Genomic DNA, 17,026 nt, shown 5'->3' on the forward strand with positions numbered 1-17,026 from the left:
GGGAAACTGGGAATGGAGAAATTTACATGTAAATAAAGAAAAAAAAAAAAGTAAAGTTCTTACCGGGGAGTATTATGTGTTCTTATTTGGGCTGCATGGTGAGCACCCTTACCCAACTTGGTAACTTTCTTACAAAAAATGTATTGCATATTGAAGTAGGTAAACATGGGGTACATATATTAATCACAATAGGATTTCTTTTTAACTCGTGGTGATTTTGTCTTCGAGCAGAGAAGAGGCTGAGCACCTGAAGACTTTAAGAGAGGCCCTGAGGCAGCAAGTGTCAGAGCTGGCCTTTCAGTTAGGAGACAGAGCCAGGCAAATCAAAGAAGGGGTCCTACTGGTAAGGGGTGTGGCAGAGAATGGACAGAGTGGATGCATAGTGTGAATGTCCCCAGCCTACTACTCATAGGAGAACTGCTTCAAATAAGAAGCTAGTGGTGGGAGAATTTCAGAATGTAGTATTGCATGCTGTATGGTCACATCTGGAGATTGACCTTGAGTTGTCAAGGGGTGGTTGGGTCAGATTTGCAGCCACTCCAAGGTTTCTCCTGCCATTCAAAGGAGGAAGTACTATTACTCCTTTTCCATGTAAGAACAAGAATCCCAGCCTAGTGAAGCTGGCCTTTTTAGCCAATATATGCTAGCTCAATACTTCACTTGGCTACAGGTTTGGAAAACTCATTGCAGAACCATTGTACCTCAATACCTTTCTGACAGGTCTGGGGTAGCTATGTAGTACAAATGTGGCAGGTTTCTGTCACCAGCAGTGGACATAGAGGAACTGTTCTACTCTGTGTTTTCCACATGCCTATGCTAACCTGAAGCATCCCTCTTCCCACGAGGGCCTCCATTCAAGTAAAAGCAGAATTCATGACCTCATCAAAGAGAACATATTTTTAGCATAGATTTTAGCTACAGAGGTTAATTGATGAACATGTAGGGAAAAGAGTAAGGCGTGCACATGTGGATAGTCACATTTAAGTTTGTTTTAGTAGGTACATATAAGATTTATGGGGTTCTCAAGTAACGCAGCTACAAGATGTGAATAATCAACTCCTCCTCTTTAGCATTGCTCACAGAGAGCAATCACAACAAAGTTAGTTTACAGAAAGGTATCTCAGGAGTTAACACTCCTCTTGCAGAAGTTTAGTACCTAGCATCTAAACTGGTGGCTCACAACCACCTGTAACTCCACCTCTAGGGGATTCAATATCCTTTCCTTGACCCTTGGACAATTACAAACAGATATGCACATAATTAAAATGTATACAAAGTTTAAAAAAATCATGAATTTTCTTCTCTGAACAAACTTATAGGATAGATTCCTAGGAGATATTGTTTAGGGTTAAGAGTGAGTGGTGAATAGAACTCATGCTCCCTAAGGAAGCATAGTGTATTTATTGTCTTTAGTAAAATGTTTTGTCAAATACATTATTTTGGTGAGCTATTTGGCCTTTCTTGGTAGTATCTGGTTTCCTGCCTTACTCTGTGGAAAAAGCAGCTCAGATTCCTGGAACCATACATTTCTCCTCATAGGTCATAGTTATCTTCTATTGTTATGATAAAAAACACCATAGTTGAAAGCAACTTGGGGACCAAAGGGTTTATTTGCCTTGGAAATTACAGTTGACCATCAGGGAAAACCAAAGCAGTACCTCAAGTCAGGCACCTAGAAACAGGAACTGAAACAGAGGCTGGGGGGGAATCTCTGTTTCCTGCTTTTCTCTCCAATACTTGCTCAGCCTGATTACTTATACAACTCAGGACCACATACCCAAGGGTGGCACCATCCACAGTGGGCTAGACCCTCCCACATTCAGTTTTAGGCAATCTGTTGGAGGCATTTTCTTAACTGAAGATATTCTTCCCAGATAACTCTAGTTTGTGTCAAGCTGATAAAGAACTAACCAGTATGACATGTCACCATGGCTCCCTGTCCTGCTCCTTACACACTCCATTTTGCCTTTTCTTTCAGCAGCTAGACCTTCTGTGTGAAGAGCTACCTGAACACTGTGCCAATCTGCCACAATGCAACTGGACAGAAGGAAGGCATGGACAGAGATCATGTGTTCAAACACACACTGTGGCTGATCCTGCCCTTCCTGCCAGCAGTAGCCAGCGGACTCCCTGCTCTGGGGTGACTCAGCTGGTTGCTCTTAGTCTCTCTGACCTTGAGACCAGAGGAGAGATGTCTCTACAGTTACCAGCTATGGCAGAATCAGGTCTGGGCCCTTCACTCAGTCATGTTGGAGAGAAGTCTCTGGTAGACCATAGTAAGTTTGATGATCTTTGTATAAAGTGGAATGGCCAAGAGCAGCTTTAACAAGGAAATCCAAATCTGATGTATCCTAAAAGCTCTGAATATTTTAGTATTCACTAATCAATTGCATAATAAGAAAGCACCCAGTATGTAACTGACTGAGGTATAGTATAGTCACTGAGTCGCATGTGACCTTTACCCTGATAGAGCATGTGTCCTAGTAGAGGATGAGAAATATAAACATGCATACGTATCTATCATGAAAAAACAATAAAAAGGCAATGTGACCTTATTTTATAAAAAATAATTATCTGAGTCTGACCAGGTATCTGGAAGGCAAGTTCAGAGATATGGTATTCCTGATGCTGGAGGCATCTTTGAGCAAGACTTTCCATCAAGAGTTAGATAAAGTAAGAGAAACAAGGCAACAAATAAATGCTATTTCCATGTGGCAGTTTGTGAAGGAGTCACTGTGTAAACTTGGAAGAAAGGGTCTCACAGAAGGAACTTATGAGGAAGGACTTGATGGTAAGAAGATAGAAGCCCTACAGAATTCAGGTACACGAGCCTGGAAAGCAGAAGAATGGAAGGTTCACAAGGCTGGGGCATAGAAACAGGCCTTTTGCCAACTGCAGTGAGTGACATGGCAGAAGGGGTCTGAGTGAGGAACCTGAATCCCTTCAGGCCATGGTCATGGGTCTAAGAGCATATATTCTTTCAAGCGCAACAGAAAGCCTCTGTAAGTGTTAATTGTGGTTTTCATGGGGTCTTTTCTGGCTGTAATAATCACAGAAAGATACCACCATGGAGCCCACAGAGAGATAAGGTTACTGGTGATAAGTCTATTGCTTGCTGTTGCCCTCAAATCAAAGGCAAAAGTTGTGCAGTTGTTTCCATCCAGCTGTGGGAATAGAATGGCTCCTACTGTAGGGGGAAGTATAGAAGGGGATATGAAGGCCAAAGAATGAGTCTCTGGAATGAGGAACAGGAGAAAAATGAAAGAATCAGAAACAGCATCCCAGGAACTGCTTGAGGGAAGTTTCTTATTTGTATGAGAGGATGGATGAGCAGAGGACACTTCCTAACTAGGAACCTAAGACAACATTCTTTGTGAAACTATCTACTACCAACACCTGTCCCTATCCTCTTGCTTTGGTTGCTATGACTCCACTGAGGCTCTGCCTCCTGAAACCACTGCATGCCCTACTGTAACTCTGTTCAGAATGTGGACATCTTCGTTCACACACTTTCCTCAGTATCCTTATGTATAATATGGCCCCAGCACCACCCCCTTCCATCTTCTAGCCACACATACTCAGATGGACCCATCTGCCTTGTCTCACTGGCACCTCAGAGTCAGTCATTAAATCACTGCTGTGTTCAGCCATGGTATGGCTTTCAGAGTTCCCAGTACCTGGTGATGGCACAATGCCCGAGCCTTGGACATGCCTTAGCTTTTTGCTCTCTGAGCTGCCTTGGTAGCTGACATGCTGTCTCTGCCTGGCACTGATGAAGTCATAGTTCCTGGAGTCAGGGAGAGAACCTAAGAAGCGCTATGTCAGAGAACTAATAGACTCATCTCAAGGCCATGATCCCAGAACACTCTGCTCCCAAAATATTTCTATACCCTGAAATTACTACCCTCTTTCCTTTCTACTGCTGTACCACTTTCCTGGACCACATCTTTCCTCTAGTTCCCACATTAAGTTGCAGCTTCCAGCCCCAAACTGGCTCCTAACTGCTTTTATATATCCCAAATTTTTTCCTTTTCTATACTTTCAATATTTTACTTGGCTCTGACTTGAGCTACATTTGCCTGCAGCATGTAAGCATGCGATTCCTGCCTATTTCTTCACTAACTGCCTACTACCCTTGCAGCCACCTGCTTTATGGTCTCATGTCCTACTTTGTTTTGAAATGCTGATTCTCTGAACTACTTTATATATTCACACATCCCTTCATATCACAGGCTCTGCATGCATGGGTTCAACTGATAATAGTTCAGCAATATTCAGAAAACAATTACATATCATTATAAACATTATTGTTATTATTCAACTATTGTATAACTCATACATTCTTTTGTTATCATTATAAATAATCTAGGAGTGATTTAAAGTATTTAGAATACACAGTATTTTGAGCAAACACTACATTGTTTAACATAAGAGTTATTGGACAGAGTAAATACAGTAAACTGGTTGCAGTGTTTAATACAGTACCCCTCACAGAGTAAACGCTCAGTATGTGTCTTTTATTATTGGTGAAAAGGGAAAAACATCAGTAAGTCCCTGATTATTACCTTCATTCTGTTGAGAAGGATTCTGTGAGCAGCTTACCCAGGAAGATTGTAAACAAGTACTTAAGGAATGGATGAGCAGAATAAAAATAACATTCTCAAGAGACAGGGAAGACAATGATCTCAATATAGAAGCAGGTCTCAACTAATTTAGGCTGTGGGAGGAGCTAAGCTTGAACTTAAAGAAACTTGGTGTATGTATGGTTTCATCCACCAGGCATAGGACTTCACCTGTGAGGAAGAGGATGGAGACCTACTGCTTGAATGAAGAATGTCATGTGAAATACCCAAAAAAGTCTACATAGTCAGCAACAGACCCCAACTCTCCAGTGAGGAAGATAAAAGGAAGAACAATGTACAAACGCAGTATCCCTTTCATGCCCCACCCAGAACTTTTGCTTTCTTAAATGACTGGGGGACTGGTTGCCAAGTATCACCTGGAATTCCCAAGTTCTCAGGCCTTTGATTCAGACTAATTGTAATCATTGACTTTCCTGGTTCATGGGACAAATGTCTTATCTCCAGTTGGTTTTGTTTTTCTGGAGAACTCTGATAGTAAAGAAGAACTCAAAGATCAAGAACCTGACTTATAAAAAGGTATGCTGGGTCCTGGGATTGTTAATAAGAAGCACTTGGACTCTGAGAATAAATCCAAAGTTTGATCTGATTTTGTGACTAATTATTTGTATTTAATAAGCTAAGCTCTCTAGGCACCAAGGTCATCATCTATGAATGAACAGATGAAGGAGGCTGAGGGAGGCTGGGAATGTTGTCAAGGCTCAGTAAGTAAATACAGTGTTGTTTGTCATTAGTGAGATGATGAGAGGAAGAAGAGTAGGTGTCATTGGGTGACATCTCACCTTTAGCTGAGTGCTCTGCTAAGTACTTGATGTGTCTTGTTACATATCTCCATAAGAAAATTACAGTGGAGAACATCATCTATGCAAAACACGCACACACACACACACATACACACAGGCACACACACACAGAGGGAGACAGAGACAGAAAGACAGAGACAGAGAGAGACTAAGCTGCCTAAGGTTTGGCAGGCAGTAAGGGTGTAAGCTGACACTGATTTTCTAAAGCAATGTTTCTCTTTAAGACTGTCAAGTCTTGGGGCTTATGTGCAACTCACTGATGAGCCCAACTCAACCAGAGTAACCTTTGTTCTGTCTGCATTCTGCATTGTTTTTGCTAAGTAGATGCAATATCAAACTGACATCTAAATTTGAATCTCTCCAAACATAGATTCCTGCAGCTTTCACACCTCATCAGTGAAGTTTCTTTGTGTAGTAGGTGGTGGTTAATTCGAGAACTCACAACTGGGCAAAGAACATTGTCAGTGGATTGCTCAACCAAAAATGGTACATCTGTAGCATACCCCACTCAACACCCAGGAACTACCATAGAAGATAGTATGAAAAGATTATAAAAGCCAGGAAGGACTAGAGTGAAAATGGTGCCTCTGGAAATGGCAGAACAACTGCACTCATGAACTCAAAGCAGCTATGATTGCCTGCACAAGAGAAAGTCACTCAACCTTCTAGCACAGGGAGTAAGGAGTCATAAATCCCCACCTGGAAGTACTGTGGACAGTTGATACCTTCTGGGATGGGAAGAGTCAGTTTTTATTAAGGTTATGGTCTCTAGCATAGCAACCACATGGTCTCATACCCAGGAGTACAGAGGTAGCACAAATTGAACATGATGAGTTATTTCAAAGCAAAACAAAATGAAGATACAATGTTATAAGCAGGGCTAAAGAGGTGTTAGTGGATCTTAGAGGAGCTGGGGGAATAAGGATAAATATCAAAATACATTTATGAACTTCTCAAAAAGTTAATAAAGACCTTTAGTAAAAAAGCAACATTAGAGGAGCTTAGTTTGAGTTAAGCAATGATGGCTTCCATGTTTGAGATTCTGTTCACATTCTATGATTTTCAAGAAAGGAAATTTGACATCAGTTTGAATAATCTATCAACCTTGTAATTACAGCTGTTACATGTTGTTTAAATTCCAATTTGAAATTAGATATACAACCAGCCATCCCACAGGAAAATACCCTGGAAATATTTCCTCACAAGAAGAAATAACTTTGATTTTTGACCTCTTTATACGTGTCCTATGTTATTCCATTTCACTTCACAGAAAGCAATTACATTTTTAACACAGAGCAAGTGAGTCCTGAGCAAATTCTCTTGTCATTAAATACTTTTTTTGTTTCATTTTCCAGTGTTAGCAAAATTATCTTCTTTTGAAGAAAAATGAAGGCTATGCTTTACAAGAAAAATGAGTAGAATTAGGAAAGATGCACAAAATAGTATGGGACATGTTTCTGAAGAATATTTTTCTATGTACTGAAATGTGAATTTCTTTATTCAAATCTGTGTGGTCTGTGCATAAGTTATGGATCAGAACAACTGTCAAGGTTGCTTTCTTTGTCTCCATCCTGCAACTTGGGTCTTCACTCATGCATAACACAACCAAAGAAAATATGTGACTTGAATTCCAAGTGGTATTTCCAGTATTAGCCTCTCTAATCAAAGCTTTTTGTTTTGAGTACTGAAATCTGAAGGGGGTAAAATTTACACAAGGAAGAACCCTGGAAGTATGATATAGAAGGACAAGTTGTTCCCTGGAAAATGTCTAAGTTTGAAATCTGAGTTTACTCTTTCTTTTTAATTTAAACAGAATGGCTTCAGTTTTATGTAAAGGATTATTTGTGTTATCCACTTCCTGAAGGTATTGCAACAATGGTCTTCTCTGTTTTTATTTATTTTATTTATTTTGTGTGTATTGATATTTTATGTGCCTGTGTGAGGGTGTCTGGTTTCTTGGAGCTGGAGTTACATACAGATGTGAGCTGCCATGTGGGTATTGGGAATTGAACCTGGGTCCTCTGGAAAAGCAACTGTTTTTCCATACTACTGAGCCATCTTTCTGGCCCAGTTTTCTCTATTTATTTATTTTGGTTTTTCAAGACAGAGTTTCTCTGTATAGCCCTGGCTGTCCTGGAACTCATTCTGTAGAACAGGCTAGTCTTGAACTAAGAAATTCACCTGCCTCTGCCTCCCAAGTTCTAGAATTAAAGGCGTGCACCACCACTACCTGGCCTTGGTTTTCTCTATTTTTAAATACATGGTCTAAAATTTCCTCAAGAATCAACTCGGACAAGATCAAAATATAAGAGTACATTCAACCCTAGGGCCTGTGAACTCCCAACCATGAGTTCTTGGCCAGACTTATAGCACTAGATATATGTCTCCTTATGTGCAGCAAACCTTAAATCTAATCATAAGTAGTGATTATTCCCATAACCCACAGGCATATCTGGTCACCAGTGGCCACACTGGTCACTATTAAAGGACAGAATTTATGTCTGCTCAGTCTATTGATGTTTTCCCACTTCCTTTAGCACCCTACATAGTATTTTTTAAAACTATTAAAGCTAATTATCAAGGCAGAAATATCCCAGCCAGTACCAATTTAATTTATCCATGCCCTGTGACTAATCATTTCAAAAACAATCTATAGATTTAGTATACCTCAACCAAAATTTCAATGCAGTTATTCCTATAAATTTAAAAAAAAGACTTAAAAATTTAAATTCATGTGGCAGCACAAAAGACCCTGGATAGCCAAAACAGTCATGAATAGTGAAAAAACAAAAACAAAAACAAAAACAAAAACAAAAACAAAACAAAACCTGCTAGAGGTGTCACTGGTTCCTGAGCCATAATAGTAAAAGCAGCATGCTACTGATACAAAAACAGACATGCTGATCAGTAGAATTGAATTAAGGTCTCAGATATAAATCCATGTTCCTACAGTTCCCTTATTTTAACAAAAATACCAAAAGCATACATTGAAGAAAAGACAGGATATTTAACAAATGGTGTTGGGAAACCTGGATGTATAAGATGAAAAATGACCCTTCTCTCTCACCCTGAACACAAACAGTTCCAAGTGAAGCTAAGATCTCAGTGTTGCCCATTAGAGTGGCTTAGTCACAAACTCAAGTGACAGTGCATGCTGGCAAGGATAGGAAGCAAGGACAACACTTCCCCATTGCTGCTGGGAGTGCAAACTTGTACAACCATTTTGGAAATCAATTTGGCAGTTTCTTAGAAAATTGGGAACAGTTCTACCTCAAAACCTAGCTATACCACTCCTGGACATATATCCAAAAAATGCCCCACTATACCACAAGGAGCACTTGCTCAATGATATTCATAGCAGCTTTATTCATAATAGCCAGAACTGGAAACAATGTAGCTGTCCCTCAACTGAAGAATGAATAAAGAAAATGTGATATATCCACACAACTGAATACTATTCAGCTATAAAAAAAAATCCCCAAAACATCATAAAATTATACAGGCAAATGGATGGAACTTGAGAATATCATCCTGAATGAGGTAACACAGACCAGAAAGAAACACATGATATGTACTCACTTATAGGTGGACATTAGCCATAAATAAAGTATAGGATAATCATGCTATAAGCTACAGGCCCAGTGAATAATGAGGGCCCAAGGGAGTATGCATTAATCTCACTCAGAAGCAGAAACAAAATAGTCATTGGAGGTAAATGGAGAGAGGGAACTTGAAGAAGAGGTGGAGAGGGGCATGGAGATGGTCATCTGGTGTGAGGCAGATTTGGGAGAGGGCTGGGAGTGAGAATGGAAATCAGTGGGGTCTGTCTCTGGGACTAGCTGGAGACTTAGGATAGAGGAAGCTATGGGGAGCCTACGGGGTGACCCTAGCTGAAATTCCTACCAGTGGGAGATATGGAGACTGAAGTGGCCTCCTTCTGTAGCCAGGTAGGACTTCTAGTAGAAGGAGGAGGGCATCAATCCACCCTCAAAACCTTCAACCCAAAATTTGTCCTGTCTATAAAATGCACAGGGATAAGGACTGAGCAGAGACTGAGAGACTGGCCAACCAATGACTGCCCCAACTTGAGACCCATCCCATGGGAGAAAGCCAACTTCTGACACTATTAATGATACTCTTATATGCTTGCAGACAGGAGTCTAGGATAACTGTCTCCTGAGAGGCTTCATCCGGGAGCAAATGGAAACAGATATAGAAACCCACAGCAAAACATAAGGCGGAGAATCTTGTGAAAGACTGAGGGATAGAATTGAGCAAGCTGGAGGTCAAGGACACTGCAAGAAGATCTACAGCATCAGCTACCCTGGGATCATGGGGGTTTATAAACAGTGAACCACCAACCAAAGAGCATGCAAAAGCTGGAGCTAGGCTCCCTACAAATTTGTAGCAGATGAGTAGTTTGGTCTTTATGTGGGTTACCTAGCAATTGAAGCAGGGACTGTGTCTGACTCTGTTGCCTTCCATTGGATCTCCTACATCCTACCTGGAATACCTGGTTGGACCTCAGAGGGAGAGGATGTGCTTAGCCCTGCTGGGACTAGATGTCCCATGGTGGAGTGGTACCCAAGGTGGGAGATAATGGGAAGAGGGATTTGTAATGGTGGGGCTAGGAGGGAAAAAGGGAGGGGGCTGTGATTGGGATATAGGGTGAACAAAAAAATAAATTATAGAAGAAAAAAGTGTATGGATAATGAAAAGAAAAAGGTCTCAATGTTAGACATGAAACTCTGAAGCTTCAGGGAGAAGGACCAGGAGGTACACTTATGGCTGTAAGTTCTGATAGGCACTTTCTGGGTAGCAATGTGGCTGCCCGAGAAATTATACCAATAATAAAGTGGAACTTCATTAAATTAAAAGGATTCTCATTGCAAAGAAAATTGCTAATTGACTGAAAGACAGCCTACAAAAGAGGAACAGTTATGCCTGTTAATCATCTTATGGCAGCTTGGTATCTAGAACAGGCAAGGAACTTAAAAACTAACAACAAGAAAATGAACAACCCAATTAAAAAGTGGGGTATAGACCTGAAAAGAGAGTTCTCAGAAGAAACACAGTGACTCAGTAATATTTAAAAGGTGTTCACCATCCTTAGCCATCAGGGAAATGCAAATTAAAACCATTTTGAGATTCCATTTCTCCACTGTCAAACTGGTCTTCTTTTAAAATATTGGAAGAACAAATGTTTTGTATGGGATGTTTCCTACATGAATCTGTGATGATTTAGTAAGAAATGGTCCACATCAAAAATTATTTCAAATCATGAAACTGAAGACCTTTCTTTTCTTGGCCCGTTGAGAATGTAAGGTCACCCAGCACAGCAGACACCTGGTAACTCTGCAGCTAGTCCTCACACTGTTTACTCTAGAAAGAAACAGAAGACAAGCAGCAAGCTGGAGGCTTTCTGCTCTTGGCCAGCCACTCCTGCACTTGCAGGGTTTCTAACTGCTTAGAGGCTAATAACAGTATGCCAGAATTTCAGGATAGCTATATACACGTATTTATTAAAACCTGCTAGAATCTCCAAGAAATGAACTGGAGAAGTTTAACAGCTATGACAACAGTTCAGTCAGTGGTAACCAAACATCTCAAGTTTCACAGCAAAGTAAAAGCTGAAAGTTTACAAAGTAGGGTGAGGAAATAGGCCAGAGTCCTTCCCAGAGGGAATGACTTATCCAGGGAGATAAATCAAGATAAGAAGAGGGAGGGGAGGGAAGGGAGGAGGAGAGAGCAAGGGAGAGGGAAAGGGAGGGACGGAGGCAGAGGGGAGAGGGGAGGGAGGGAAGGAGAGAGAGAGAGAGAGAGAGAGAGAGAGAGAGAGAGAGAGAGAGAGAGGCAATAGCTGCATATAGCAACAGCTGAAGGAGCTCTCTTTGCTTCCTTCTCTTGTTTGGCTTTTTACTGGAACAGCAGCTAGGGGCCATTTTAAGCAGAATAGCATCTTAACTAACTTAGGCATCTAATCTTAACTTAGAAGACTTAGAAGCCTAAGTGCTGACATTGGACCCTGGCAGTCCTAGACCTGCCACAAACCACACTCTTGGGTTTGGAGATTGCCAAGTGTGAAGGGATTATACTCTGAAGTCCAGCCAGCACAGTCCTTTTATTGTTCATTTATGTAAACCTTCTGACTAAAGGAGGGGTCATAAAAACTCTTTATTAGCCACATGAGACTATCATACAGTGTATTTTGATCATATTCCCTCTTAGACCTCTTCTCTACCCAGCCAGCCTTTTGTCCTCTCTTTCTGTCTCTCTGTCTCTGTCTCTCTGTCTTTCTCTGTCTCTGTCTCTCTCTGTCTCTCTCTCTGCCTCTCTCTCTCTCTCTGTCTTTCTCTCTGTCTCTCTCTCTCCCTCTCTCTCTCTCTCTCTCTGTCTCTGTCTCTCTGTCTCTGTCTCTGTCTCTCTGTTTCTGTCTCTCTCTGTCTCTGTCTCTGTCTCTCTGTCTTTCTCTGTCTCTCTGTCTCTCTCTGTCTCTCTCTCTGTCTCTCTCTCTGTCTCTCTCTCTGTCTCTCTCTCTGTCTCTCTCTCTGTCTCTCTCTCTCTGTCTCTCTGTCTCTCTCTCTGTCTCTCTCTCTTGTCTCTCTCTCTCTCTCTCTCTTTTCTTAAACCTACCAAGTGTTAAATGTGCTGCCTATATGCTCTTGGTGTATGGCTTTCCAGTGGTTGACCTAAAAGGGGTCATGTCTTTATAAAACACCAACTCCCCTATTCCCAGCAGTTATTAATTGACAATAGCTACTCACATAGCAGTGAGACATTGTGTCCACCTCTTCTATCATTTTGGGGATTTTGTCTCGGGTGAGATGTAACAACTAATCTGAGTTCATATGTGTGTCTAGCTGCATCTGGAAAACAGTTTTCTTGTAGGCCACCCCCACTACTAGCTCTTATAATCTTTCTACACCCTTTCCATAAGTATTCCCTTTTTGGGAAAAAGGGTGTGGTACAGCTATCCCAATTTAGGGCTTAGCATTCTTATTTTTTCCTTTTAAAAGATTTTTATTATTATAGTATATTGCTTATATACCTCTTTTTAAAATTTTATTTAAACTTTTTTTTTCACATTCCAGATTTTATGTCCCCCTCTTGGCTCACCCTCTGACTGCTCCACATCCCACGCCTTTTCCCCAACTGCCCTGTGTCCATGTGGAAGACCCCACCCTCCCACCCACCTGACCTCTAAATTCCCTGGGGCTTCCAGTCTCTTGAGGGTTAGGTGCATCAACTATGAATGAACACAGACCCGGAAGTCCTCTACTGTATGTGTGTTGGGGACCTCATATCAGCTGGTGTATGCTGCGTAGTCCAGTGTTTGAGAGATCTTGAGGGTCCGGATTAATTGAGACTGCTGGTCCTCCTACAGGATTGCCTTTCTCCTCAGCTTCTTTTAGCCTTTCCTAATTCAACAACAGGGGTCAGATGCTTCTGTCCATTGGTTGGGTGCAAATATCTGACTTTTGCAGCTGCCTGTTGAGTCTTTCAGAGGGCAGTTATGATAGGTCCCATTTTGTGAGTGCTCCATAGCCAATAATAGTGTGAGGCCATAAGACCTCCCCTTGAGCTTGATTTCACTTTGGGCCTGTCGCTGGACCTTCTTTTCCTCAGGTGCCTCTCCATTTCCATCCCTGTAATTCTTTCAGATAGCAACAATTATGGGTCAGAGTTGTGACTGTGGGATGGCAACCCCATCTCTCACTTGATGCCCTATCTTCCTGCTGGGGGTAGGCTCTATAAGTTCCCTCTCCCTACTGTCTGTCACCTAAGGTTCCTCCCTTTGAGTCCTGAGAGTCCTTTGAGTCCTTCCAGGTCTCTGATACATTCTGGAGGGTCCCCTCAACCTCCTACCTCCTCAGGTTGTCTGTTTCCATTCTTTCTGCTGGCCCTCGGGACTTCAGTCCTTTTCCTTTACCCAATGCCAGATCAGGTTCCTCTCCCCTCCACTCTCTCGTGCCCCCATCCACTTTCTCTCCCAAGTCCCTCACTCCCTCCCCAATTGTGGTTGCTTTTTTTCTCCCTCTCAAGTGGAACTGAGGCATCCTCACTTGGGCATTTCAGCTTGTTGACCCTTCTGAGTTCTGTGGACTGTCCTTGGGTCTTCTGGGTTTTTTGTTTTGTTTTGTTTTGTTGTTGTTTGTTTGTTTGTTTTGCTTTTTTGGTGAGTGAGTACATACCATGCATGTCCTTTTTGGGTCTGAGTTACCTCACTCAGGATGCTATTTTCTAGTTCCATCCATTTGCCTGCAATACTCAAGATGTCCTCATTCTTAAAAGCTGAGTAGTATTCCATTGTGTAAAAGAACCACACTTTCTGCATACATTCTTCTGTCTTGGACATTTGTGTTGTTTTCAGCTTCTGGCTATCAGAAATAAGGCTGCTATGAACATAATGGAACAAGTTCCCATGTGGCAAGGTGGGTCATCTTTTGGATCTATTCCCAAGAGTGGTATTGCTGGGTCTTCAGGTAGATCTATTTCCAGTTTTCTGAGGAACCTCCAGCTTGATTTCTAGAGTGGTTGTACCAGTTTGCAATCCCACCAGCAATGTGTTCCTCTTTCTTCACATCCTCGCCAACATGTGTTGTCACCTGAATCTAATAGAAGTGAAAGTGGGAAAGAGCCTTGAACTCATTAGCACAGGGGAAATTTCCTAAACAGAACTCCAGTGGCTCATACTCTAAGATCAAGAAATGATAACTGGGACCTCATGAAACTGGAAAGCTTCTGTAAGGCAAAAGACATAGTTAATAAATCAGCAGCCTACAGATTGGGAAAAAAATCTTCACTAACCCCACATCCAATAGAGGGCTAATATCTGAAATATATAAAGAACTCAGGAAGCTAACCATCAAAAAACCCAAACAACCCAATCAAAACATGGGGTGTAGAACTAAACCAAGAATTCACAACAGAGGAATCTCAAATGGCTGAGATGCACCTAAAGAAATGTTTAAAGTCCTTAGTGATCAGAGACATGCAATTCAAAACAACTATGAGATTCTACCTTACACCGATCAGAATGGCTAAGATCAAAAACTCAGGTCACAACACATGTTGGCTGTATCCCATTTTTAATAGGATTATTTGATTCTCTGGAGTCCATCTTCTTGAGTTCTTTGTATATATTGGATATTAGCCCTCTGTCAGAAATAGGGTTGGTAAAGATCTTTTCCCAATCTGTTGGTTGCTGTTTTGTCCTATTTACAGTATCCTTTGCCATACAAAAGCTTTACAATTTTATGAGGTCTCATTTGTCTATTGTTGATCTTAGAGCATAAGCCATTGGTGTTCTGTTCAGGGCATTTTCCCCTGTGCCCATCCATTTGTTTGAGGATCTTCCCCACTTTCTCTTCTATTAGATTCAGTGTATCTGGTTTTATGTGGAGGTCCTTGATCCACTTGGACTTGAGCTTTGTCCAAGGAGATAGGAATGGATTGATTTACATTCTTCCACATGCTGACCTCCAGTTGAACCAGCACCATTTGTTGAAAATGCTGTCTTTTGTACACTGGATATTTTTACCTCCTTTGTCAAATATCAAGTGACCATAGGTGTAAAGGTTCATTTCTGGTTCTTCAATCCTATTCCATTGGTCAAAGGGTCTTTTTAGGGAATTCAGGTCCTCTAATTTGCATGGAGACCACAAATACCTGAGCTTTCATCCTTACCTAACTTGAAGAAATGGTTTTGTGGCAATATGTCTTACATTCCTGTATTTGGACTTTCCAGTTCTTCAGGTTTCTCACAAATCTTCCTGTCTTTCCATGAACCCAGCACTGGTGATGCTGTGGCAAGATGAATGATGAGTGGGCTGGCAATGTAATCCCCCTCAAGAGGATATCTGTACTTTTTGGTGTTTGTACAATGGATCATCCTACAGTTTTAAACAGATAAAATGGGTGATATAGAAAGAGCAACATTACGGTACCTCAGAGATGAATGCTTCTAAGGGGCCAAAATATAACTAACTGAATAAAAAGATTCTGAAAATAAAGCAGTCATTTGAAGTTGGCATTTATAGTAGGAGTGTGTTATGTGCATGATATAACATACACAGAAGTCAGACTGTTAGGACTATTATAACTTCTATTCAGAATGTAGCTAAGAACATAATTAGGGCAGTATTGCAGTTATTATAGGAAGAGAATAGGAAAGAATAACATTTAAAAACCAATGTCGAGCCGGGTGGTGGTGGCTCACGCCTTTAATCCCAGCACTTGGGAGGCAGAGGCAGGCAGATTTCTGAGTTTGAGGCCAGCCTGGTCTACAGAATGAGTTCCAGGACAGCCAGGACTATACGGAGAAACCCTGTCTCAAAAAAAACAAAAACAAAAAAATAAATAAACAATGTCAATGTTTGTGTTAGAAGACTGACTGACTTTTTTTTTTTTTTTTTTTGGCCTTGTAAGGCCAGTAGTGTGGTGGAAACACTTGAGGAATTTTTGTCTAACCAGTATAAGTTAATATTCAACCACTATCTTTCCTCTATTACAACCTTGTGTGATATATGAAGAGTTAAATTTTGAGGATCTATTTTGATCATCATTATTAACATGAGTTATGTTCAGTAAGGTGAAATGTGCTTCCATTATGAGTTGGACTATATTCTAGAGCCCTTCAAAAAAAGGATATAACTTGAATCAGCTATTTGCTGATTTAGACCACTTAATGAAGAACACGTACCAAGGGGTTTGCAAGAGAAGCCAGTTGAAGTCTAAGGACATGACATAGGATACCTGAATAATTTTACAAATCTGTAAGTTTGATGACAGAAGATACTGCATCACTTTTAAACCAGGAATCATTTTTGTTAGTGTACTGAAGGACACAATCTATTAGTGAGAAATACTCTTTGATAATGAGATGGTGTTCTATATTTGGTAAATATAGCTTTTAGATTTGGGCTCAGTATTTCATAAGATTGTTCAGTTTTCCTCAGCTGTATATAGTAACTGCCTTGCTGAAGTAACCAATGTTCTTGTCTTTTATATATGGGATATTGAGATACATCTATTTATGACAAAGGAAATCTGGAGTGAGAATTTATAATCTAAATAACATTTCATATGATCAAACATAATTTTTGAGCACTGCTGTCTCTTCGATTGCTAAATAGACACAATGCACTTTAAAAAGGAACACATTCAACATTTTAAAATATTTAATTTTTCCAATCTGCTTTTATACCATTTAATTACACACAATAAAGTAGTACAATGAAGAACTAGCAAGGCAGTTAGCAAAGTTCCATGATTACTCCTGAGACAATTGTTTAAAAGGGCTCGTCAGAATAAGCAAAATACTTGAGACCGCTTCCTTGCCCAAGCCCAAAATCTTGCCCGAAGCCTACTTCTTTTGTTCTACCCTAATATCAGATTCTTACTTCCTGGTCCTTGGCCAATGTCAGGTCCCTGCCTGAACGTACATCTTTGTCATTCCCTAATGTCAGATTCCTGCCTGAAGCCCATTTCCTTGTCCTCGGCCAATTCCTGGCAAACAGCACCCCAAAAGGCTCTCCACATATCTTCAAGCTTTTCTTTGTACTGCTTTCCCTCTTAGTGAAC

At 40.9% G+C, this 17,026-nt stretch overlaps 1 protein-coding gene across 1 annotated transcript in view; it reads left to right on the forward strand.

Moving 5' to 3' along the window:
• Positions 1-2,326, forward strand: part of Itprid1 (ITPR interacting domain containing 1) — a 115,152-nt gene extending 112,826 nt beyond the window's left edge. The window contains exons 13-14 of the mRNA XM_031381999.1: positions 232-343; positions 1,979-2,326. Of these exons, the coding sequence (XP_031237859.1) occupies positions 232-343; positions 1,979-2,326 (460 nt within the window). The remainder of the gene's footprint in view (positions 1-231; positions 344-1,978) is intronic.
• Positions 2,327-17,026: the final 14,700 nt, after the last annotated feature.

Source organism: Mastomys coucha, unplaced genomic scaffold (assembly GCF_008632895.1).
Source record: "Mastomys coucha isolate ucsf_1 unplaced genomic scaffold, UCSF_Mcou_1 pScaffold20, whole genome shotgun sequence".
NCBI classification, from domain to species: domain Eukaryota; kingdom Metazoa; phylum Chordata; class Mammalia; order Rodentia; family Muridae; genus Mastomys; species Mastomys coucha.